The sequence below is a fragment of the Neomonachus schauinslandi genome, chromosome 5 (genome assembly GCF_002201575.2).
Source record: "Neomonachus schauinslandi chromosome 5, ASM220157v2, whole genome shotgun sequence".
In the NCBI taxonomy this organism is placed as follows: Eukaryota; Metazoa; Chordata; class Mammalia; order Carnivora; family Phocidae; genus Neomonachus; species Neomonachus schauinslandi.
The window spans coordinates 151,953,698-151,979,240 of record NC_058407.1 but is presented as its reverse complement, the minus strand read 5'-3'; the positions used below and the strand labels follow the sequence as shown (position 1 = coordinate 151,979,240).

Genomic DNA, 25,543 nt, shown 5'->3' with positions numbered 1-25,543 from the left:
CGCACTGGGGCTATTCTTCATCTCATTATCTTTACTAAACCCCAGCAAAAGCATGCACACTGATACCGGGAACAAGAAAATCTGCTGAGACCAGGGGGACATTCCCGTGGATGCCTAAGGGGCCAGTAGGCAACAGAAATGGGTTCAGTGGGTCCGGAGGTGCCCACGGGAACTGCAGAGAGGGCACATGCCCCCCCGCCGCCCCTCAAAATGGGGCAGCTGCTCCCAAGCTGTGGCCAATTGGCCAGGTCGGAGAATGTGGGCCCCACATGGCAGGATCGGATTTTTCAAGAGGAGCTGAAAATCCAGGTTTTTCTGTGATCCAACAATTTTTAAATGCGGGTAATTCATTCCAAATGTTTTCCATCATTATGTGGCCAAAAGAGCCTGTTTACGGGCTGGATTCCACCCACTGGTCATCAGTGCGCAGCCCCAGGGACAGAGCTCCTGGGTCCCAAAGCACTTTCAGATCTGTTGTTTTCATTCGGCCTTACGGCAGCCCTGCCAGGTGGGCATTCTGATGACATTTTAGAAAGGTGACAATTGAGGCTCTGAAGAGTTAGAAAACTTTCCCAAAGCCACAGTGCTGCTGAGTCACTAGGTCAGACTGCACTCAAGTTTCTGACTCCAAGCACAAGGCTTTTGTCAAGGCTCCAGTGATTTTTGACATGAAGAAAACCCCACGTGCAGAAGGAAAATGCATCCCAATTAACCAGTGAACAATGACATTAATCAGCTGGCTCCTTAGAAACTCTGATTCTTTTTGGTCCCCTCCCTTGACAACTAGACTATCCAAAAAAGAGAAACTGATGATACAAAGGACTAAGAAAGTGATCTGAAAACACTGAAGTCAAGCATCGAGCTCCTAGCCACACCATCCTCCCTCTGGAGAACTTGGGATCTCAACTGGGACACTTGGAAACTGCGTCATTTTTTGTCTCCTCAGCTCCTCCAAGAGACCATTCGAATGCCAGACAATTCACCCACACAAAATGCACACTTCAGTGATAGTATATTCACAGAGATGTGCAACTGTCACCACAATCAATATTAGAACATTTGTGTCACCCCAGAAAGGAACCTTTACTCATGAGAGCAGAGTTACTTCCTGTCAAAGTGTGGTCCTAGGACTGTCCACCCCTGACTTACTCAGGAGGCTTTCAAAAATGCTGACTCAGGGGCCAATCCCAAACTCGTGAGTGAGCCTCTCTGGAAGAAGGGTCCCAAGAATCTGTATTTTAACAAGGAGTCCTGATTCCTAAAGACATTTGGCTCTACCAGGAGCCAATCTTGTTTTGTGCCTGGCCCTGTCACAGCCTGGTGAAGGCTATGGGCTCCTCAGAACACGATTTTTAATGCAGAAAATAAAATACATTAAGACTACAAAGGAAACCAATTATGCTAAAATATACTTGTCAAAGTATTTTTTCAATGTATTTGTCATATCGTGTTCTATTACTTCCTGGTGAATACATTTAATTAGCCATCTTTGCAAATATGTCACACCTGAAATGTGTTAAGAACATACGGCTGATTTCTTTGGTGACAAAGTCCCAGCTATGTCACTATTACTGTGGCCCGTTGCCTATAACTCACAGTGAAGCAAAGGGCTAAGTTTATTCACTGAGATTTGTAAAAATTAAGATTTTTTTTTCTCATCTAAATTCATGGTTGCCCCTGCCGGACCTTCAGGGAATAGGGAGACCCCAAGTTAAGAACCCCTGCTAGATACTGAGGGTCCTGGCGCTGGGTCTGGAGAGGGGCCTTGATTCCTGCTAGCTCAAGCCCGACTGCTCGTCAGTATGTCCCACGAGAAATCCCAGCACGCTTCCAACAATGTCTCCTTTGACCTCAGCCACCTTGTTTTGGTTTCTAGTAGTTGCCACTGAAAGAATATCACCGTCACTTTTTACAGGGCTGAGTATGTGCCAACTGTTCTTATCACGTATGTATATTCACTCCCTTAACCCTCCCAACAATCCAGAAATAGAGACACTATTATTATTTCCATTTTATAGATGAGAAGACTGCAGCCCAGTCATGTGACATGATTGCCCGAGCCTGCAGAGCTGGAAGAAGGGGGAGCCAAGGTTCCACCCTAGACATCTCGGTCTCAAGACCTGAGCCCTTACCCAGTAAGTGGCACCCCCTTGACCGTATGGAGAACCTCAACTAAGACACCCAGGACACAAAATGAATGGAAAATACATTGAGTAATTTAGGGGCACCTGGTTGGCTTGGTCAACAGAGCATGTAGGATCTTGGGATCATGGGTTCGAGCCCTGTGTTGGGGGAAGAGATTACTTAATAAATAATAGTTAAAAAAAAAAAAAGAAGATACATTGAGTAATTTAAACATCTGACTAGAAAACCAACACACAGATACAGATAGGATGTCCCTGCACTTTTAGGGCTAAGAATGTATATAAAGCAGATCAAAGAAGGACATCACCTATAGCTCTTCTGGCAAAACGTACCGGAACTATTAATAAAGTAGAAAAGAAATTGCAGAGGAATTCCAGAAGGAATGATTCCGACGGTCGCATCTTCCCATCGATGTTAATCATCTTTGGAACTTCTGGAATGAGGCTTATAGCGGCTTTGAAAAAGGCATCAGCTGCAAGACAGAAGAAAAGTCTGTGTATGAGAACTCCGAAAAATTCAGGTTCTGCTTTGTTCTTCACTGGGCCTGCAGGCCCGTCCTGAGAGTTCTGTGGAAGTCAGGCCATGTTGAGGGCCCCATAAAGCGGGCAGGTCCTACGCAACCTTAACCAACTGGTGGAACATTCAGTTGAGAGGGCACTGCTGTTACCTTCCATCTCCCCCTCTCTCCCTCCTTCCTTCACTGAGCAACTCAGCTCAAAGAACCGCAAATTGGCTTTAAGAATTAAGTGAAATAGGCAAGTGGCAAATTTTTACAGAAAGCCAAGAAATCACAGCTGTGGGGACTGAGGGCTCAACCTGGACTGGTTCCCGGAACCCTCCAGTGCCCCGCGTGTGGAAGCACAGTCACCGGGCCCACTTCACAGACAGGAACCAAGGTGTGGAAGGACGAGCGGTCCTGCGTCAGGGTCCTGGGTACACTGAGGCAGAGTGGGGCGCAAACTCTGGTCTGTCTGCGTCTACCCTAGCGCACCCTGGATTTGTTAAAGAAATAACTGAGAGGGCGCCTGGGTGGCTCAGTTGGTTAAGCCACTGCCTTCGGCCCAGGTCATGATCCTGGAGTCCCGGGATCGAGTCCCGCATCGGGCTCCCTGCTCGGCAGGGAGTCTGCTTCTCCCTCTGACCCTCCCCCCTCTCATGTGCTTTCTCTCTCTCATTCTCTCTCTCTCAAAAAAAAAAAAAAAATCTAAAAAAAAAAAAAAAAAAAAAAAAGAAATAACTGAGACATCTGAAGGAATCCACACGTGCACACACGCATGTATACACATGCACACGCACATGCGTGCGCACACGCACATACATGAACACGCGTGCATACAGGCATGCATACACACAGATACATGTGCACACGCACATACGCGCACACGCACATACGTGCACGCACGCATGCATACACAGCTTTAGAGACTTCTGACTAGGTGATCGTTCCAGAGAATCGCTTGGGAAATGAAGATATTTTTAAAACTATTTAGTATTCTGTAAAACAAGAAGACCTCAAAGGGTGAGAGAAAGCAAGGCAAGCGGAGAGGAAGAGGAAGAGGAAGAGCTGGGTGGGAGGCAGCAATGGGAGAACAGAGACAGGAAGGAATGGATGGAGAGAGGAGGAAGGACTGGAGGTGGGGGCTGAGAGGGGGACAGAGTTCTTTCTAGAACTGCCAAAGCATTCACCACGAGAAAAAGCCTCAAGGTCAAAACAGACAAAACACTGACCTGACAAGTGAAATCTTAAACTACCCAAGAAGATCAAACGTTTGCATGGTCCAAATAAGTACACTTCCACTCCGGAACGACTCCCAGTGATGCGGAGAGGACACGGCACTGGCACACGGCATCCTGAACCCCCGCCGAAACCCCACCCAGCACCCCAGAGGGGCACATGCAACAACAAAGGCCTGCACTTAATGAGAAGAGTGTGCGGCTGCAGCTGTGGGGGGGGGAGGGTTGCCTTCTCTTCCTTCTTCAAAGCAAGAAAAAAAAAGACAACAAAAACCACGTTAAGGAAAGGCAGCTCTCAGAGCTTTCCAGAAACTCCCTTCCCAGGCTGTCTCTCCCAAACTGAACTCACAACCCTATCACATTCCCCAAGCGGTGAACAGGCACCGCGAGCACACAGAGAAAAGGAGGCGAGAGTCGACATCGGTGTGAGACCAACGTGATCACACTACTTAACACCTACTTTCTCAGAGCCTGTTGTGTCCTTTGGTCTGGGGGGGATAGGTGGTGGGGGACACAAAGCAGCTGATGTCAATCTTGTCGGACAGAAAGAGACTAGATACAGGGCCTCTGGGAAAAGACACCTGATGCGGACTCTGGTAGACAGAGGAGGGGGCTGCAGGGTCTCCTGTCTCAGGCTACAGACAGTAGTAAAAGGCAGCGTTGGAGGGAACCATGGAGACTCCCAGGCCCTGTCGTAGTCTGTATTCTTAGTCCTCGGCAGTCCTATGGGGAAGGCACAATGGTTTCCATGCCCACATAAGGAAATAGGCTCAGAAAGTGAGTGGCCAAGTTAAAGTAGCCCAGGGAGGGTCAAGGCCATCGCCCGCTCTAAGCAATGCAATCAAATCTGCACTAAAAAAAAATCAACCTGAAACTCCTAGATCTGATAAGGGGTTTATATCTAGAATATATGAAGACATTCTCCAGCAAGAGCAAAACAGGTAACCTGATCAACAACGGGCAAAGGACCTGAATAGACATTTCTCCGAAGAAAACACACAAATGGTCAACAAGCCCATGAACGGATGCCCAACGTCAATAATCATTAGAAACATGCAAATCAAATCCACAGTGAGATTTCATCCCTGGGAGATAACATCAGGATGGGCACCACTGAAAATCAGTGACTAGCAGGCGTTGGCAAAGATGTTGAGAAACTGGAAAGCTGGTGCACCGCGGGTGGGGACGTGAAGCCGCTCAGCAGATGTAGGAACTGGTTTGGTGGCCGCTCAGAAAGTGACACATGGACCTACCACCTGACCCCGCAGCTCCACTTCCAGGAGTACCTTCCAAAGAAATTAAGGCAGAGACTCAAACAGGTACGTGTGCAAGAGTGTGTGTGGAAGCACAGGTCACAAGAGCCAAACGGCGACAACAACCCGGGTGTCCGCCAGCAGAGGAACAGATAAGCAAAATGCGAAACATCCACACCATGGGATAGCCTGAGAAGGAAGGAAATTCTAACCCGTGCCCCAACATGCATGCACCCTGAAAACACCATGCTAAGAAAATAGATCAGACAAGAGGACAAATGCATAGGATTTCACTTTCATGAGGCAGAGGAGTCGAATTCGTAGAGCAGAGAGCTGACGGGGAGCGGGGAATAGTTACTGTTTTCAGGGCTGTGCTTTTCATTCAGTCTGGGATGAGGAAAATGTTCTGGAAATGGACAGGGGTGAGGGGGTTGCACGGCATTGTGAATGCACCTAAAGCCAGTGAACTGCACACTGAAAAATGTTTACAGTGATACACTGCATGTCACTGATATGTAACCACACTACACGATAAAGAAACAGAGCTGAATTCACCACTGACATTACCCCCCTTTAAGCTCAGGCAGGCCTGGGCCCCACCAGGTCTGGCTGTCTTCCTTCTGCGGGAAAAGCTCTCTGTCCCCATGGCTCTATAGGAATTGCTTTCTGGTGAAAACATTAAGTCCATAATGGACAAGGTGAAGAGCCTCTCTCAGCGGAATCCAAAACTCTGCTCAGAACAACGTGAAAGACCATTTATTTATTCTATTTATGTGTTTGTTACCAAGTGGCCCCAAGAAAAGTGCCTATTATTATGCCTCATTAAAGAGGGAGCAGCTTTGTGCCCGGCGCTCTGTTCCTCACAAATGCCCCACTCAGTTCCCATTCCAAAGGAGAGAGCTAAAATAAACAGTTATTTAGGGGTTGGGGCAGGCAATGTTCCAGTGTTCCAAAGCAGATTTTTATTTCTATCCTCAGAAGACTTACTCCATATATAAAATCTTATCTAGGATACTTCTCAATTTCGACTTCGTAATTAGGGCTCAAATCCTACTGTATATGAAAACAGTTTTTCCTCATGGAGTTTGAAATAATCTCATCAATACCATAGAACACTTTTGTGGCTATTAAAGAGAGAGAGAGAGCACACACATCTCCAGCAGACACCCTGCTGAGTGCAGATCTCAGGACCCGAGCCAAAATCAAGAGTCAGATCCTTATCCAACTGAGCCACCCGGGCACCCCTTGTTTTGTTTTAAAGACCTACAGAAAAAGGGGAAATCAGATTGCCATCCACAAAGACGACTATTCCTATTTCACAGGGGGAAGGAAAAAGCAGGTATATGTACCAGCTTCCCTACGCTGTATCTTTTTCTACCTGAATCTTCTGAGGTTTCATGGAACAACGAGGCTTCTTTTTCACAACCCACTTAAAAGAAAAGAAAAGAAAACCAAAAATACCACTGAGGCCCAGCTGGCCCCACCCTAGAGTTTGTTCTGACGTGTCCTTCAGTGCTGCCGGCTACTGGCCGAGGGCAGACACAGCCAGCATCCCTGCTCCCAGGAAGAGACCAAGCTCCTCTCAGAGCCAGTTTTCCAAAACTGCTTTATCACAAGAATCATCAGAAGCCTTGCCAAAAAAAACAGGTTCCCAGGCTCAATATCGCCGATGGGAATGTATCACGGTAGAGCCGCTTTGCAGGACCCGGCAGCTCCTCTGAACGTACATACAGGCTCCGATATGGGTGAACCTTGAAATCGTGATGCTAAATGAAAGGAGTCGATCATAAAAGACCTGTATTGTAAGACTGCATTTTTACACGAAATAGTAAGAATAGGCAGATCCAGAGAAACAAAAAGTAGATGGGTACCTGCCTGGAGCTTGGGAGAGGGGAACAGGGACTGACTACTTAATGGATCAGGGACTGCCTTTTGGGGTGATGAGAATGTTCTGGAATTAGTGACGACAGTTGCGCAACTCTGTGAATGCCCTAAAGCCCACTGAATTGTACGCTTAGGAGAAGGATGGACTTTATGATACATGAATCAATCAGATCTCACTAAGCTGTCGTTGAAAAAATATCTATGAATTCCCAGGTGCCACCTTAAATGTACGAACCACGTGATCCAAATAGAAGCTTGGAGATCTAACTTAAAAAAAAAAAAAAAAAAAGCTTTAATAGGTACTAGAGCTACAGGAGTCAAAATTCCAAAGGCAACACTCCTTCTCACTCCCATCCCCTGCCATCCAGCTACCCTTCCCTGAGGCAAAGCATATTATCTGCTGCTGGACACCATTCCGCAACTCCCCTCACCCCCACCTGACACTTAACAATAGGTCTTCAAGATGATTCCGTCACTGGGGCACCTGGCTCAGTCTGTTAAGCATCGGACTCTTGATTTCCACTCAGGCCATGATCTCAGGGTCGTGGGATCGAGCCCCAGCATCAGCTCTGTGCTCAATGCAGAGTCTGTTTGTCCCTCCCCCTCTGCTCCTCCTCTCTCTCACAAAATCTTAAAAAAAAAAAAAAAAAAGATCATTCCATCATTGCACATAAAGTACACCATCTTTTTCTCATAGCTACTAAGTGAAATCTGGTCCATTTGCTTTTTCTTCTCTTTGTGTGTGGGGGGGCGGGGCACAAAATACGTATCACATAAAATTTACCACCTTCATCACTTAGTCCATTTGTTTCTTTAAACAAGCTTCTCTAGTGAGTTTTGGAATTCAAGAGGTTTGCAAGAAACTGTTCTAAATTGTTCGGATAAATGCAGAATATGACTTCCGCGTCGTGACTGGTGCACTCTGAAAGGTTTCACCTGGAGACACTCGGCCAGAAGCACACGCAAGTAGTCAGCAGCAAGGAAGCTCAGCCAGAGCTCAGTCTTGTCACTTCATAGATACAGTAAGGGCCAGGGAAGCTTGCAAAAACAATTATCACAGGATTTTTGATAATTTTCTGAGATTTCATGCTCTCCTGCTTCCCAGTCTGGGCAGTTTCAAAGGGTCTGCAGAACACCAAAGGAGAATATTCCAGAGGCCTCTGCAAGGACACGGAGAAGTCACACACACCCAAAACATAAAGCCACCAAAAGGAGAGAATGGTCAAGAAAAGAGGTCACTCACAAACCCTGGGAGAAGGTGAGATATGAACAGAAGCTGAAATGAGGGCTTAGTTGAAGATACTAGGCGAGCTGTGTTTGGATTATCCGGGCTGCCTACTCGCTCCTCTCTGAGGACAAAGGTATCTTTGTATCAACTCCAAGCTCAGTTGGACAAACAACCCAGCTATAAGGGACGAGTTAAAACCGTTGCACTGTCATACCGTGGAAATGATGCAGCTAATAAAGAGGAGGAGGTACATCTGTATGTTTGGATGTACAAAGACGTCTGTGATGTACTAAGCACAAAATGATATATACCTGTGTATAGCATGAGCCTGTCTTTGTAAGAAGAAAGCGTATGTGCTTATGGAGATGCGTAGAAAAAGTGAGACAATATAAGGCCAAAGTAGTGTGGTATCAGAGTGGTGGCTGAGGATGAAGGAAACTAGGATCTTCCACTTCCTGCTAAGTTACTGTTTGGGAATTTTCATTCAAATCTCTAAAAATTATTTCTCTTGAGCACACAAAGGCAATACAAGTTTGTTATAACATTTTCAATCCTAGGAGTGTTCGAAACAGAAAGTGAGGCAAGGAGGTAGACAGGCAGATGGTCAAAGGGGCATCTGAAGAGTTCCCCTTCCTTCTTTACCAGAGGCGGGGCACCCGCTGCTGTGGGCCTTAGCACTCCTGCTGCTCGAAGGGACATGCACCCTCCTTGGGTGCAAAAACGAGGCACGAAGGGTGGCGCACACCTCCCAGAGGCCCAGCGTACTGCTCTGCTCCCCACAGCCAACGCGCCCGGACAGTTCCTCTTGAGTTCGCTGCTCCAGGACGTGAGTCCTAATTCAGCGTTCAAGCTCTCTAGATGGCTCCACTTGCAGAGATTCTTCTCAAGGCTTTAGAAGGTCTCACTGTGTGCTCTGAAGCCTTTTCTAGCTCCGGTAGACAGCTCAAGGGCTAGTGGCTTCCCATGGGCATGCTCACCTGAAGAGCCCACTGCTATCTATTTTGCACACCAAGGCTCTGCATAGGACTCTGTCTGAACAATAGGGTTCCACGTTCCCGAGACTAAAATAGCCGTCAACTGGACAACTGTTAGAATGCTTTAAAATGGCTCAGAATTAAGATGCTGGTTGCTCATTGTTGGCAAGAGAAAAAAAAAAAAAAAAACTGGAAAGAGTGCAAATATTTTTCAATAGGAGTTTAGGACAAAAATGGAGGGGTGGGGGTGGGGGAAATAATTTATAGCACTTCCAAAAAGAAAAGGAAATGAAGCAGAACAATTAACAGCCATTACAATGAGGTAGATCTTTATATACTGACATGGGTAAGTGGGGAGGGGCGGCAGGGGAAAGACCAAGATTTACGTAAGTGAAAAAAGCAAACTGAAAAACATTGTGGAAGACACAATCCATTCTTAAGGGTGGTGGGACTGCATGTATATATAAGAATATAGAGAGATGGGGAGGGAAGGAAAGCGGATGAGAGAGCATGAGAACGAATATTTCTAAATGGAGAAAAAAGACAACTATCCAAATTGTAAACAATGGCTATTTTTTGGAAGGGAGGAAACAGAGCAGATTACTGGTGACTTTTATTTTGAGGCTTTTTACATTTTTTAAGTTCTACATTTACTTGTGGGAATTTTTTCAAATGAGCATATACTTTTTTTTTTTTTTCATAAAAATCATTAAGATTTAGAATAACGTCCAGGTTGCCTGTTTTTCAGTGGGAAACAGAACAGTACCCCCAATCACCTTCCATACAAGAGAACATAAACTCAAACTGGAACTGTCACCTCTGAGAGTAAGGTCATCCTTGTGTGTCCCTGGCATTGTCAGTACAGAATAGGACTCAGTACATGAATCATAAGAGACAGTCAAGAAGCGATAACCCACCATCAGAGGCGGTTTTTTTTTTTTTTTTTTTTCAATAATGCATTAGGTCAGTGCTAACGGAAATCTTTACTATTTTTCAGAGTCCTAAACTCCCAGGGCTAAACAAGAGCTCAGAAGCAATTTGCCCCACTCCCAAACAGACCTCAGGGAAATCACATGCCCTCCCAGACAACGGAGATAGACAGCTCCTAGGCCAGGGAACTCTAGGAAAGGAAACATCCCAATTTCTTAGGACAAAACGTCACAAGAGGGCAAAAGATTCCCTCCGGTCCCTTGAATATACTTGATTAAAGCAGGATTCTGGTTACATTCTCTCCGTATTGCTGAACATCTTTACCAATCTTCAACATTTCCCATGTCTAGGTAAGCTGAGGTTTGGAGTGACAACAGCAGTATAGTGGATACTATTTATAGATGTAACATCGGGACAGAGCCCACTACCTCAAACTTTGTATTCTGGAGTGAATGTTAAAGTCCTCCCTACACCCCCAAATTCGTATGTTGAAATCCTACCCTCCCGCCCCCCCGCAAGGTGGTTATTAGGAGGTGGGGACTTGGTGGCGATGAGATCATGGGGGTGGAGCCCTCACGAATGGGATTAGTGCCCTTATAAGAGAGGCCGCAGAGAATGTTCTCACTCCTTCCACATGGGAGCACACAGTAAGAAGATGGCTGCCTATGAACCAAGAAAGTCCTCACCAGACACTGAATCTGCTGGCAGCTTGATCTTGGAATTCTAGCCTCCAGAACTGTGAGCAACAAATGTCCCTCCCTGAAACCACGCCGTCTGTGGTATTTCTGTTGCAGCGGGCTGAACTTCACTCTGCAATCAAGATGCACCGTCATCTTGGGCGGGGGGTTGCCTTTGGGTAAAGCCTCATGGGCCAAATGGCCAAGTTATTATCTACAGGTGAGTTAACCACAGAGATTAATGCTGTTTATTACTAAACTGTGTTTCTGTACTAGACCGTTATTACAGCAGTTAAGTTTGAGGATTTAAGGGGCCACTGTTTTGATAATATGTATAAGAATAAGATTTTAAAAAATATGAGTGCCTAGAAATAATTAAATACTTTATTCTCAAATGCTTGTTATCAATGACAGCTGAATCTAACCTTGATTTTGCCATCTGGTTTATGCAGAATGCCCTTTCCAGTCACGGAGTATCAACGCATTATGAAAAGTCCACTGTGGTCATAGAAATGATTTCTCGGTTCCAATATGCCATCCACGTACCTGACTCCTGTCTTTGGGGTAACGCACAGTCAACACACATTTCTAAAATCCCTGCAGTAGCTCACAGGAGGCTGTAAAGGTGTCTCTGTGGAGATTAGGTTTGGATTTCCCTGAGCAGAAAGGATTAAGTTTCTCTCACCTTAATTCTGTTCTTTGTTTTCTACATAACCTTATCTAACATTCAATCTATAATAATTGGTGTCCAGCAACCACAGGCACCCAGGGCCAGAAATAATACTTTGTATTGTGGTTGACAGGAGCTAACCTAACTTCAGGGAAGCCCAGGGGTAGAAAGAGCACGGGAAGTCAGATCAGGTCACTTATGAGCTGGATGCTCCTGGGCAAGTCCTGTGACACTTCCGGAGCCTTAGTCTCGTCATCTGTAAAACGAACATAAAACACCTAGCAAATACGACATACTGAGTAAGACTAGACTGTTTTGCCAGGAATTCAGGTCTCTTGTCAGGCCCCAAACTATCTTCCTAACTTGATCTCCTGCTCATTCCTTCCAAATGCACTGTTTCCAGCCTCCAAGCCTTTGCTTCCACTCCTGTCTCGGCCTAGAATACCCTCTGCCTCATTGCAGCGTATAAACACCCTCCCTTACCCTCCAGGCTCTTCAATTCCACCTCTTTTATGAAGTTTTTTCTTTTCTTTTTTTTTTTTTGCTCTTCCAAGCCAAGGGTCCTCTCTCTCTCTCCTCTAAAATTCTGTTGCATGTTTTATGAACATCTTGCACATTTATCACGAGCTGCCTTGTGTAAGTGTAAACCGATGTGCTCTCCCCTACGAGCATGCAGTCTCTTTAAGTGCATTCCTATTCCGGCACAAAGCTTGGCACGGTGGCTTGCATGTAAAAAATGGCCAAGAATTCTGGCAGGAGGCAAATCGGAGACATTTACTAATATAAAGAGCTGAGTGCACTTATGGGGAGACTCTCCCCTGCCCCTTTTCTGTGGGTCCCATCCATCCCAGGCCCTTATACTCCCTAAAGTGGATGGCCCATGCGTGTTGGGATGTGGGCAACCAGTTTCATGCCACCTGCCCACCCGTGAACTGTGCCGGCAAAAATAACCCGCTTTGTCTCTGATCACCAGAGAGGCCTCAAGGTCTGAGAAAACAGTCACATCAGATGTATCCTTCAGAGGACGGTCTGTCAACGGAACTGGTAAATATGACCTAAAGCATAGACCCCAGAGACTTGGTAAGTGGACGGAGGCCATTTTTCTCCATCACAAGCCACTCGTTACTCTCCAGGAAGGGGAAAAAAAATTATTTCTCGCCTCCGCACTACCAGGCCTCCTCTGTTAGCAGTGATGGTCCGCGGTAGCCAGTGGGCTTCATCACAGCAGGCCTCACCCTCCCCTCTCCTCTGTGCTGCTTCGAGGTCTTTACGGATCAAATCAGCGCAACAGCTTCTTTCAACAGGTCTACGCACCTCAGCGTACGTTTGAACCTCACCTGCTTTCTTTTATCTGAACCTACGAAAATAAAGTATTTAAAACCTACTAGGCGGGCTCTAAGGGGACTTGCTTCTGAACAACAGGGTCCCTTAGGAGTTATGTCCATACCATGAAAGGCTTGGTATCATCTTATATGTATCGATATCATTAAGAATTATCAACCATTATTATCGTATGATTAGCACTCATTTGTTCAACATTTCTTGAGCACCCATGTGGTAGGCAACGTGCCAGGGACACGATGTCGAACAAGGTAGGTAAAATTTCATGGAGCAGGGGCGCCTGGGTGGCTCAGATGGTTAAGCGTCTGCCTTCGGCTCAGGTCATGATCCCAGAGTCCTGGGATCAAGCCCCACATCGGGCTCCTGGCTCAGCGAGGAGCCTGCTTCTCCCTCTCCCTCTGCCTCTCCCCCTGTTCATGCTCTCTCTCTGTATCTGTCTCAAATGAATAAATAAAATCTTTAAAAAAAAAAAAAGAGATTTCATGGAGCAGATACTCTTGCAGGGGAGAAAAGCAGACAATTATTTACATATTTACTTGTTAAATAACAACAGTGGTTAGTCCAGTGAGGGCAAAGTCAGGGTAACACATCCTATAAAATAACCTGACCTAACTCTTTGTTTGGGGGTTGAGATGCCAAGAATGGTGTTCCTTAAGAAGGGGCTTGTGAGCCATGTTCTAAAGGATGAAGTTGCAAAAAATAAAATTAAAAAAGTAAAACTTAAAGGAGGGGGAGATAATTCTGGAAAGCACTATTAATAATAGTGGAAAGCATTATTATTAATGAAAAGAACAAAAATACTTTGCTTGAATTGTTTTCTCTATCATTTCATCTTTGGAGGAATCGCAGACCTCTTTTGTTTGTTTTCCAAGATAATTTGGCAGGATTAATCTTAAAAGAACAATCAGCTTTCCTGTGGATTTCTCAAGGTTTTGCAGATGAGAAGTTTGCTTTCAGAGCCCCAAACCCACAGAGCTGTCTTTGTATGTAGAACTCCACAATGTACTTCTGTCTTTTGAGAGACAATTAGACGAGGTTAATATTAACTGAGCAGCTACTATGTGCCAGCGAGCCAAGTTCTCTAAGTACGTTCTCTCATTTAATCTGTGACAGACAGGTGCCACAGATGAGATCTCCACTTGACAGATGAGAAAACTGAGGCACAAAAGGGCCAACTCGTCTGAGGGCATCCAGCTTGTAAGTGGCAGAGTCGGGACCAGGGGACCTAAAAGTCACCATCATGAGGGACGCATCCCAACATCCTGCTGTTGGCCAAACACGCCATGGGCTTTCGCACCTCCCATGCATTTGCTCAAGCCCTTTACCCCAATGCCAACGGTTCCTTCTTCCCTCCCCACTCCTCCCGATAAATGTATGTTCCCCTTCTAAGACCAAGCTTCAACAATACTTCCACCGTAAAACACCCTCCTTTCTCAGATTAGAAACTAGAAAGATAAAGGTACAAAGACAAAAATAAAGGGCAAAAGAATCTGTTCTTGCTGTGGCCTGGTAATAATCTTCTAGAAAGAACCGGTCACAAACAAGAGCAAGAACTTATCTAGTGAACTGGCTGAAAGAAAAGGTCCACAGGCATCTCCCAGGTGAGAAGCATGAGTCCTCTGTTTCTCCTAACTACTGGGGCCAACTGGTGGCTTTGGAACAACACCCTTCCCCCACTCTGGCCCCCCGACAATCCACTCCGCGTGCTACACCAGTATGTCCAAAGGACCAGAACTGGGCCTCCCCTGTAAAAAGCCTTCATCAGCATCCCAAACAGGGCTGACAGAGTTCAACGGGAGTTTAATGTCAGGCTGGACCCAGTCCTGGCAAAGCCACTGCCCAACAAAGAAGATACAAACTGGGGCTGGATCAGGGAGACTAGAAAATGAATCGGGGGGAGAGGACTGGTTTATTATTATTTTTTAAGATTTTATTTATCTGAGAGAAAAAAACATGATGGGGGGAGGGGCAGAGGGAGAGGAAGAAGCAGACTCCTCACTGAGCAGACAGCCCGATGTGGGGCTCGATCCCAGGACCCTGAGATCATGACCTGAGCCGAAGGCAGATGCTTAGCCGACTGAGCCACCCAGGTGCCCCGAGAGGACTGTTTTATAACCACCTGGTGGAGGGGGGAGTGTATGGAAGGCGGCGGGGATGGGGGTGAACAAAAGCGGCCTATTTCCACAAGCTTCATTTAATTTATATGTAGCCTTCCCCCACTCAGTAATTGAATGTATTATTCATTTTGGCCAGCAATTGCTGCATGTGGCTTTCAGAGCAATAATAATAGGCTTTTAAGGTTCAGTGCCATAGCATTTAGAGAATGGAGTAAAAATCAGCAGATAAATTATTAAACACGAAGTGGACGCCACATTCCCGTCCCTCCTGCAGTGGCTTGAAGCGTGGGGTGAGGCAGACGAGGAGTCCAGGGCACGGACCCCAAGGGCACCAATCACCCACCCAGTGTGTACCAGGCTGTTCTGACACCGCTTTTCTCCGGGTGTGGACCGAGGCCATCATGGGGCAGCACAACAGAGCAAAAGCCACCCAGGGCTCTTGTCAAATAGTTCTTGGAGCAGCAAATCTTTGATGATGGGGGAGCCTTTATTTAGCTTAAGAATTTTTGTTTTGCCTTTTTTTTTTTTTTTTAATAGCATGAAGCCCCATCTGGGGTCCAGTCATAATAAGCTTGCCTGGGATCTACAATATTTTAGATCACGGTCCTTAGTTTCTAAGTTGGGAGAAGAAAGATCTAGGCTTCTAGAGCCTCTACTTATAGTTCATAGCTTTGATATCAGCAGCTATCCGTTCCTAATGTTTTAAGTTATGCAAAACTCGAGAGTTCCCACGTTAAGTCTACTATTCCTGAACTTTTTAAGAGGGAACCAGTTTATAATTAAGATTTTAAGTTTCTTACATCAATCTAAGCTAATTAATCAATCCAAACTAATCTTCATTTTGCATAGCATCAGGGTTTTGGTGGTGGCTGTTCATTTTTGTTTCACCTTGTTTCTTGCTAACCCATCATGCCTACCAAAGCAGGCACTAGGAGAAAGTTCCACGTTTACCAACACACAACAAGGACAGGTGGGGAGAGTGGATAAGCAACACACATACAGTAAGAAAACACGCAGATCAGAAGTATAATGACGATCATGAGGAGGATGGTACAGAGCATGATAGACTGGGAAGGTGCATTCAGCCAGAGTGGTGCTTCTAGCTAGAGTGGACAGCAGAAGCTACCCTCACCAGGGGAGGCTTGATTCTCATCGCTTGCTTGGTAATTAAAAACAAAAACAAAAACAAAACAAAGCAGCCGGGGGAAGATCATTTTAGAAAGAAGGAATGGGGGCGCCTGGGTGGCTCAGTCGGTTAAGCGACTGCCTTCGGCTCAGGTCATGATCCTGGAGTCCCGGGATCGAGTCCCGCATCGGGCTCCCTGCTCGGCAGGGAGTCTGCTTCTCCCTCTGACCCTCCCCCCTCTCATGCTCTCTCTCTCTATCTCATTCTCTCTCTCAAATAAATAAATAAAATCTTTAAAAAAAAAAAAAAAAGAAAGAAGGAATGGCAAGTACAAAGGCTCTGAATTAGAATAGCGCTTCTTATGTTCAAAGAACAGAAGACAGCCAGTGTGGCTTAAGAATGGCGTAAGATGAGGCCAAAAGGCAGGCAGGCACCAGATTGCCTGAAGACTCACAGGCAAGGTGTTTGATGTAATTCCACCTGTGGTGGGAAGCTACTGGAGTCCCCAGGAGTCAAAAGCAAAGCTCAACAGACTTTGAAAAGGCTCGTGGGTAGCAATCACCTTTGAAGGCCTCGGCGCCCAGAGCTGCCCCAGGTAAGCAAAGATACAGATCAACGTGCCAGACTGCCATGCCAAGGACCACTCTCCAACCAACCCAGAGAACCGACCCAGGGCAACGGCGGCCGGTGGCAGATGGCCAACCCTGGGGTTATAAACTGTGAGGTCAGGTGGGAGATGGGAGTGGAAGGCAGACCATCACTGAAACCATCGGCCCACCTCGTTCGGTGCCACAGAAACCAACTGTGCCCTGCAGATGCTCTATCACAGCGGTGAAGGGCCCGGCCTTGAGTCCGACAGAGCGGGGGCTGAGGGCTGGCTACTGAGCCCCTCCCCGCCTCGGTTCTCACCTGGGAAAGGAGGCACCAACCCCCGGACCGCCTCACGTGGCTGTTGGGAGGATGAAATGAGACAGTATGTGCAAAGAGCTCGCTCCAGCCACGGTGCCTGGATCTCTGCTGGATGGCTACCTTGCTGACGAGGCTCTGCACGCCAGCCCTTGACACACACCGTCCCAGGAGCCGACAAGCACATCCTGTAGGAAACACCTGCCTGAGGGCTTTCTCTTGGCTTGAGTACAGAGCAGGAGAGGGAGCCAGGGAGGTGATGATCTAGAAACAGCCCTCAGTCGACGATAGATGGAATAGACTCAATAACCCGAGGTCGATCGGTAGCGGGAGCGGAGAGCGGACCCCAGAGAGCCCTGAGCATCCCCACCGCCGCTGGCCCCAGTCACCATCACCGCAACCATGAGCAGCAAGGCTGAGACCCAGCACCCGCCCACCACCGCCCCCCACACCCGTAGGCCCCGCCCTCAGCACTGCCCACACCAAGCCCGGCACCACGGGCAGCCTCACATCAGCGGCGCCTGCCGGCGGGGACAAGAAGCTCATCACAACAAAGGTTTTGGGAACAGTAAAATGGTTCAATGTAAGAAATGGATCTGGTTTCATCAACAGGAATGACACCAAGGAAGATGTATTTGTACACCAGACTGCCGTAAAGAAGGATAACCCCAGGAAGTACCCTGGCAGTGTAGGAGATGGAGAGACTGTGGAGTCTGATGTGGCTGAAGGAGAAAAGGGTGCGGAGGCAGCAAATGTGACAGGCCCGGGTGGAGTTCCAGTGCAAGGCAGTAAATACGCAGCAGACCGTAACCAGTATAGATGCTATCCACGTCGCAGGGGTCCTCCACACAATTACCAGCAGAATTACCAGAACAGTGAGAGTGCGGAAAAGAACAAGGGATCGGAAAGCGCTCCCGAAGGCCAGGCGCAACCGCGCCGGCCCTACCGCAGGCGACGCTTCCCACCTTACTACATGCGGAGACCCTATGGGCGTCGACCACCGTATTCCAACCCTCCTGTGCAGGGAGAAGTGATGGAAGGTGCTGATAACCAGGGTGCAGAACAAGGTAGACCAGTGAGACAGAATATGTACCGGGGTTATAGACCACGATTCCGCAGGGGTCCTCCTCGCCAAAGACAGCCTAGAGAGGACGGCAATGAGGAAGATAAGGAAAATCAAGGAGATGAGAACCAAGGTCAGCAGCCACCTCAACGTCGGTACTGCCGCGACTTCAATTACCGACGCAGACGCCCAGAAAACCCTAAACCACAAGATGGCCAAGAGACAAAAGCAGCCGATCCACCAGCTGAGAAGTCGTCCACTTCCGAGGCTAAGCCGGACGGGGCTGAGTAAATGCCGGCTTACCATCTCTACCATCATCCAGTTTAGTCATCCACCACGAAGAAATGAAGATGAAAGTCCAGCAATAAGAAATGAACAAAAGACTGGAGCTGAAGACCTTAAGTGCTTACTTTCTGCCCATTGACCAGATAAAGAGAACTATCTGCATTATCTATGCAGCATGGGGTTTTTATTATTTTTACCTAAAGAGGTCTCTTTTTGGTAATGACAAATATGTTTAAAAAAAACAAAAACAGGGACGCCTGGGTGGCTCAGTCGTTAAGCATCTGTCTTTGGCTCAGGTCATGATCCCAGGGTCCTGGGATCGAGTCCCACATCGGGCTCCCTGCTCAGCAGGAAGCCTGCTTCTCCCTCTCCCACTCCCCCTGCTTGTGTTCCTGCTCTCGCTCTCTCTCTCTCTCTGTCAAATAAATAAATAAATAAAATCTTTAAAACAAAACAAAACAAAAACAAAAAACCTGGTTTTTCTCAATACATCTTTAAAGGTTTTTAAATTGTTTCATATCTGGTCAAGTTGAGATTTTTAAGAACCTCATTTTTAATTTGTAATAAAAGTTTGCAACTTGATTTTTTTTTTAAAAAATCAACAAATGGCAAGCACCCGTTAATAAAGGTCTTAAATAAAAAAAAAAAAAGAGTCAATAACCCACTTCCCCTGCCCCTCAAGTGGGGCAGCGCCAAGGCCATCTGACACCCCCTCCCAGAGGTCCCCAGTGGGAATGTACCTCAGCTGCCCACAGTGGTAACCTGCCCAATAGCGCACCTTTCGTTGGCTTCCTTCCCTTCCCTGTCTCAGCCCCCATCACGTGACTGACACTCTCGGGGGTTGCCTCCCAAATAAACCATCTGGCTCCTCTACCTCGTACAGAAATGGGCCCTGAGCAGAATTTTTATCACTAACAGCAAGCTGTAGAGAGTATTCTTTCCATACTTATTAGTGTCTATTTGTAGGTCTCTGGGGTTTCAAACAAACAAACATCTGCAAAAAATAAACAGCCATGTGCTGCGATGAAGCAGTCCTAACTTGTAAAATTCTCTGAGCACACCTCTCTGGGGGTGTCAAGCTGCCTGCCCTGGCCTGTGTGAGACAGGTTTCAGAAGGCCTTACAGGAAAATAGCGTCAGGCTGCCATCTGTCTGATGCTATAAATGTGGGCACGTCCAGTGTACATCACACACACACACACACACACGAGCTGAGTCGGCTTCCCTAAGGAGCCAGGGAATGCTCCCAGGAGAGAATGATGGGCTTACCTTGGGAGAGGCACTGGTTGGCCAAGGCAACCTGACCAGAATGCAGGTAGAGATTGAGGCGCGTGAAGATGCCCACCAGGGAGGGAATGGTGATGAAGCAGTACGCAACACAGGCCTAGAAAGAAGGGAAGAAACACCCTCGCTGCAGCCTGGTCCTCCTGTTTTCATCCATCACATATTTTCAAGTAAAAAACACTGAAAATAACGAAATCTCCTCATTCTGAGCCCCAATTTTCTCCTCTCACCTCTGCAGCATACTCCAGCTGCCTCTTTGGGAGGAGGGGGACAGGCAAATAAGGGGCGTAAGGGGGTAAGAAAAATAAATCCTCATCTGTCATAGCAGGAAGTAAATAGGTAATGCTTTCCATTGAGCAAGAAGCAGACTTTTAAACCAATTACTTAAAAATGTGGTAATTAGAAGAAATTGCTCGAAAAGGTTTTGAGCTGGTTGGCTCTAGAAAAGAGGTATGAAGTCAGGGCAGGGACGGTATGCTCATTTCTCACTGTCCTCTTTTTGGTCCCATTCCATTTTTTTTAAAACCCAGATATGGATTGCTTTGATAAAAAGATCTTCCAGGCACAGGCATAAGCCAGAGAGAATTCAGCCGGTACAAAACTGCAATCCACTTCTTAACCCCAACCCCCCACTCCCATCACACGTATCCAAATGGAGACTTTGATCATTTCTTTTGAAAATATCAAGAAAAGTGGTTTGTTCATAGGTACTCAAGGAAAAATTAATCTGGAAAATCAATACTTAACCACCCCTAGGACACACTTGTCTTTTTCTGGGAAGAGCAACTTAGAAACTTGCAAATGAAACAACTCACTGGAGTGCCAAGTCTGGGAGGCTTATCTCTAGAACATACCCGGACAAAGGCAGCCGTCTTTCTGGAATGATTTCCTTTCATTACTTTCCTTGTTTCCATTGCCAACCGGTTTACACTCTGGATTTATTAATTTAAAAAAAAATAGAAATAATTATGGAGTGATGGCTGACTCAGATTAACGTCTTCCTAGAGATCTGGACATGAACTGTATACAAGTCAATAAGAACGAGCTACGTGGGGCCAAGACTGGTTAGCTCCAAACCCTGACATGCCAGAGGGGTCATCAGGCCTGATTCAGTCTCAGCCTTGAGCAAACATCTCCAACAGGGTAAGAACAAAAGGCACTCACTGAGTTAGTCATGCCTGTCAGTTGGCATAGTGAATGACCATTTTCTGGTTTAATGAATAGCCAGGGTTCACTTCATCTCCAGAAGTCCCACACACTAAGCTTGAGATCTTAGAGATCCTAAGAGAAATCTCCAAACCCGAGAGCCACCACACAATTCCCCTATGCAATACTAACATGAAGCGTAAGAACAAAAACAAGACCTACCACATCATACTCACAGCATACAGGTGTTGTTCTAAGAGCTGTACATTCATCAGCTCCCTTACTCCCCACAACCCTACCAAGGTGGGCACTGTTACCTCCCCCAACTTACAGAAGAGGTCTCTACCTTTAGGTCTTAAGTTCAGTAATGCCACATAACCTGCTAAGCAGCAAACAAATATATAAAAAGGTTGCTCTCCTTGAATTTACATGAAACAAAGCCGTGGGGAATCTTTCCACAAATATGAAAAGTTCGGACCTATGGTTCCCAAACTGTGTACCATGACATCTTCGAGGGTTGGAGCAAACTCATAGGGGCACCACAATGTTTTAGGGAAACAGAGCAATGTTCAATTGTTGAGCACGGGGGAAAGCACCGGCGTGAGGTAGCTCACAGATTCAACACCGGACTGCATCCTGTTCCTCACAGCGATGTCCTACCTTGGAAAATGGGTTTTCAGCAGCTGCTCTGATAAAACACAAGTACTATGCAAAAAGCAATGTGGGGAAAGAAAAATGAATGTGGAACAGGGAACAAGGGTAGTGAGGCCAATCTGATGCTAAGGTTTGAGAAGTGGTATGGTGCCCAACAGGTACACATGCTTATTAGTAATTAGAATTATTTAAGAATAAAAATATATTATTTTTCATTCAATTCACATAGATTGTTATTTGTAAGAGTTATCCAGTCATTACAGCATAAATACTTAAGTTTTTGAGTCCAACTTCTTAATCAACAGAACTGTTATTTCTTTCTTTTGGCCTGGGGACACCATAAAAAGCTACCAAGATCCAACAATGCTCGGACTCTGGTTAAGCTATTAGAGCCTTAGGTTAATATTTCTATAACTCATCAGTGCAACCCACTTTGCTGCTGGCATACAGGAATGAGAATATGCTCATTTCAGAGAAAAAGAGGTTAAAAAAAAAACAACAACCAAAGACTTAAGCAAAATTGCAGATTTGATTAATCTTTGAGAAACCACCTTTTATGCCCTAAAGAATAGGGGTGTTATGGGGCCACAAGACTCCCAGATTAAACTCCATGCTTAGCATATAGATAATAAATATTTATTGAGAAAAGAAACGAATAAATGAAAATCCTTACGTGAATCAACTGCACAAGAACAGGTTCCAGGTTGCAAAACATTGACCTAGCCTCAACATAAAAACTGAGCTGTTGTTCAAAATCACGGCCAAAGGAAACCTAGAAGCAAGGGAAAAGATGCTGAAAATGTTATCTCTAGGGACCTGTGAGCACACACCATTGAGAAGAGTTTCCCTGAGCTTCGAGTGGTAGGGCAAGTCTGTGATGACAAGTCACCAAAAATCCCACCAGTATGAATGGGTGGAAATGCCCAAGGTATGCAAGCATGCAAACGCGTGCGCGCGTGCACACACACACTGGAATTTACTCCAATTAGACTTTACGTGACTTTGCCCAGCATATAACTGCGATATTACTATTACCACCTCCTCTTTATGACGTGAGCACTGGAGTAGAACATAAAAAGACCAAAGGGTAATAGAACAGAATCTCAGAATGTAAATCGGATTTCCCAGGCTAGAAGGAAACCCCTGGAAAGGAAATAATGGAATTTTGTTTGTCAGCTGTGGCCTTTTCACAGAACATAAATTTGGTTATTGGGAGCCATTGGTCAGAGGGATTTCCCTAATAAGAGCCACACCTTTCTGTTTCCTGATGGGGACTCCAAACTCAGCAACTTACGGGTGGCTGCTGGAGCCATAGGTGAAAGTTTCTCCATCAATAAAAATCCCCTCTTCTATTTCTTCAAATTTACGAACAGCTCGTTAGGAGGACAAACTTGACTGTTACAGCAATCATTTTTGCCCAGAGGAGGCTTAACGTTGATATTTCCATTACAGCTATCAGGTTTCACATCTTATTTCCTCATATTCTTTTCCATTCTAACTTGGTGGCTCTCAGACAAAGCCATAAAGGGATAAAATACCACCCGATCAGCGCATAAATCAAGTGCAAGGAGAGTCACCTGGTAAAAGGTGCATTTCCTCCCATGACAACTGAAGGGTTAATTCTGATCTTGCATCAGAATGGATTGTTTTACCCACAGAGTCAGGTGAACGATGACACTGACCCTCTTGTGGAACAAGTCACATTTTCAGGGTCCTTTTCAAAGTGCTCTAGTTTCCTCTTGGTCAGCTTTTGTCTTGACACTTGTATTAAAACAGGATACTGGCAGCAGTTGTTACTTTAGCTTTGTGCACGAAGAACGAAAGCAAAGGTGGTTCTGGCTAGGAGGGGATGGTGGGGTTGTTCCCAAAGAAGGCTGCAAGAACCCCTCCCACTCTGCTTGGCCTTTTGCAGCGCCCCTGTGGACTCTTCCCATCTGGGGGTGGGAGTCTACTCCCCCCCGCTCCAAGGCCACAGCCCCGGTCACTGCTTTGACCAACAGAATGCAGCAGGATGTGGCACCGGTCACTGTGTGATGGCTGGATTTTGGTCTTAGAAGGCCCTGCAGCTTCTGTCCATGCCTGCACCATATAAAAGAGCTCGGCTGAGACAGCTGGATGATGGCAGAACAGCAGAAAGAGGCCACGCCGGTGAGAAATGAGGCCCCAAGAGCCAGCACCAAGAGCCCAGACACGGGAGTGGGAACGAGGCTGTCCTGGATCCTCCATGGCCTCGATCCTGGTACACGGAGCAGCCTGGCTCCACAGTCAACCTCCAGGTTTGTTAAGAATTAATAAGACACTGTTATTTAAAGCTGCTAAGTTTTGGGGCGCCTGGTTGGCTCAGTCGGTTAAACGTCTGCCTTCAGCTCAGGTCATGATCCCATGATTCCAGGCTCTCTGCTCAGCGGGGAATCTGCTTCTCCCCCTGCCCCCCCCCCCCCCCCCCCCTTTTCCCCCCCCTGCCAAATAAACAAGATCTTAAAAGAAAAAAAAAGCTGCTAAGTTTTGGGGTGAGTTGTTATGCACCAATTTTGCCCCTCCCCGCAGCATCAGTTCACCATCACCTGATGAGCAGCACATCGGGTGCCTCAAGGAGCCCCTACTCCCCACTCCCAGGGTCCACATGACTGGGGCTGTGCAGGTGTGCATATGTCCCCCAGGCCTGGCCAGTCAGTGTGTTCCCTCCCCCTCACTGCAGCAATTCGTTCAGGTGACCCAAGTTCACCTGGAGACTCAATCCCAGGACTTCTGCTGGAGCCCTTCCTGCTGGGAACCTGGAGCTCTTCAGGGACGTGAGCCTGTCTGGGAGGACACCGAGTGAGCGGAACCCCGAGCCCGAGACACACAGACGGCAGGTCCTGATGACACATTTTTTTATTCCTTAGGCCAGTTTGTCTTGGCTCTCTTTGCCCCCGGGGGAATGCTGGCTAATATAAGATGTTTTCTAATTTCCTCTTATCTTAATAAAAATGAAAAGCACCAGGGAACATAATGTTAACTGCTTTCACTGGAGTTAAGGACAATTACATCACATTTCCAAGTACCCTGAAACTTCTTCCCCAATACTTACCATTTTTATAAATCCATTAATCAAATATGCCAGCATTCTTTTCTCATCCTCAAGAGTGAGTGCACTAAAATCAATAATGGTACATAATTAACATTGAGGTAATAAACATAAGTTTCTAAAGAATATGTAAGAAGTAAGCAATTTAACAGGTAAGAACATTCTGCATTTTCTAGATTTAAAACACTCCCAACAGGCTGTGTTTCTTCTGATGAAAATGTATCATCTAAATGAACATAATTTAAGTGTGTTTCTCATCTCTCTCAAAGATGATGTTTTCAGGACATACCTATTAATAGCAAAGGAGAAGGAAACTTTCTTTCCCTTGGAATTTGGACAGCAAGGTCCAACTGCAAATTTTTGTATTCAACATTTCGGGATAGAAAATTTCAAACAGGGCGCCTGGGTGGCTCAGTTGATTAAGCGACTGCCTTCGGCTCAGGTCATGATCCTGGAGTCCCGGGATCGAGTCCCGCATCGGGCTCCCTGCTCGGCGGGGAGTCTGCTTCTCCCTCTGACCCTCCCCCATCTCATGCTCTCTCTCTCTCATTCTCTCTCTCAAATAAATAAATAAATAAAATCTTAAAAAAAAAAAAAGAAATGAGCTGGGTGTGTGGGTGTGAGCGCGTGCACACGCGCTCGCACACACAGTCAGCCATTAAAAAAAAAAAAAAAAAAAAAATTTCAAACAAGCAGCAAAGTCGAAAGAATTTTACAACAAACACCCATATACACACCACCAGGATCCCACCATTATCATTTTACTATATTTGCTTTATCACATAACTACCCGCTTCCCTCTCCATCCATCAATCCAGCTCATTTTGGGGAGGCATCTTCAAGTAAATTACAGATCGCAATTGCCTCTATTTAATAGCAGTATTAATACAAACATAAGTAAGACAATGCCACATCCTTAAGCTTCGACTACACATGTGAAGGCCTATTAATAGTTCCCCCAGTTTTTTTTTTTTTAAAAACCTTAAGAGCCTAGAGAAACAGAAGCCAAGTTTTGTGTGTTGGTTTGTCCTTTCCGTGTCCCTGGCAAAGACTGCATTCC

At 46.2% G+C, this 25,543-nt stretch overlaps 2 protein-coding genes across 6 annotated transcripts in view; one reads left to right on the top strand and one right to left on the bottom strand.

Annotated features, from left to right (window-relative positions):
- The window catches only part of VPS35L (VPS35 endosomal protein sorting factor like), a 113,489-nt gene that overhangs the window by 17,064 nt on the left and 70,882 nt on the right, over positions 1-25,543 (bottom strand). For 3 of the 5 annotated variants that reach the window (XM_021698050.1, XM_044915636.1, XM_044915638.1), the window contains 5 exons: positions 24,487-24,550; positions 22,090-22,188; positions 20,471-20,548; positions 19,602-19,716; positions 2,478-2,617 (listed from right to left, as the gene is read on the bottom strand). In XM_021698050.1, coding sequence (XP_021553725.1) covers positions 2,478-2,617; positions 19,602-19,716; positions 20,471-20,548; positions 22,090-22,188; positions 24,487-24,550 — 496 coding nt within the window. The remainder of the gene's footprint in view (positions 1-2,477; positions 2,618-19,601; positions 19,717-20,470; positions 20,549-22,089; positions 22,189-24,486; positions 24,551-25,543) is intronic. The other 2 variants (XM_044915637.1, XM_044915639.1) reach the window with 1 other exon arrangement.
- Positions 17,388-18,339, top strand: LOC110587855 (Y-box-binding protein 1-like). The gene is given in 2 exon segments (XM_044915640.1): positions 17,388-17,435; positions 17,437-18,339. Coding segments are annotated over 2 exon segments (951 nt in total).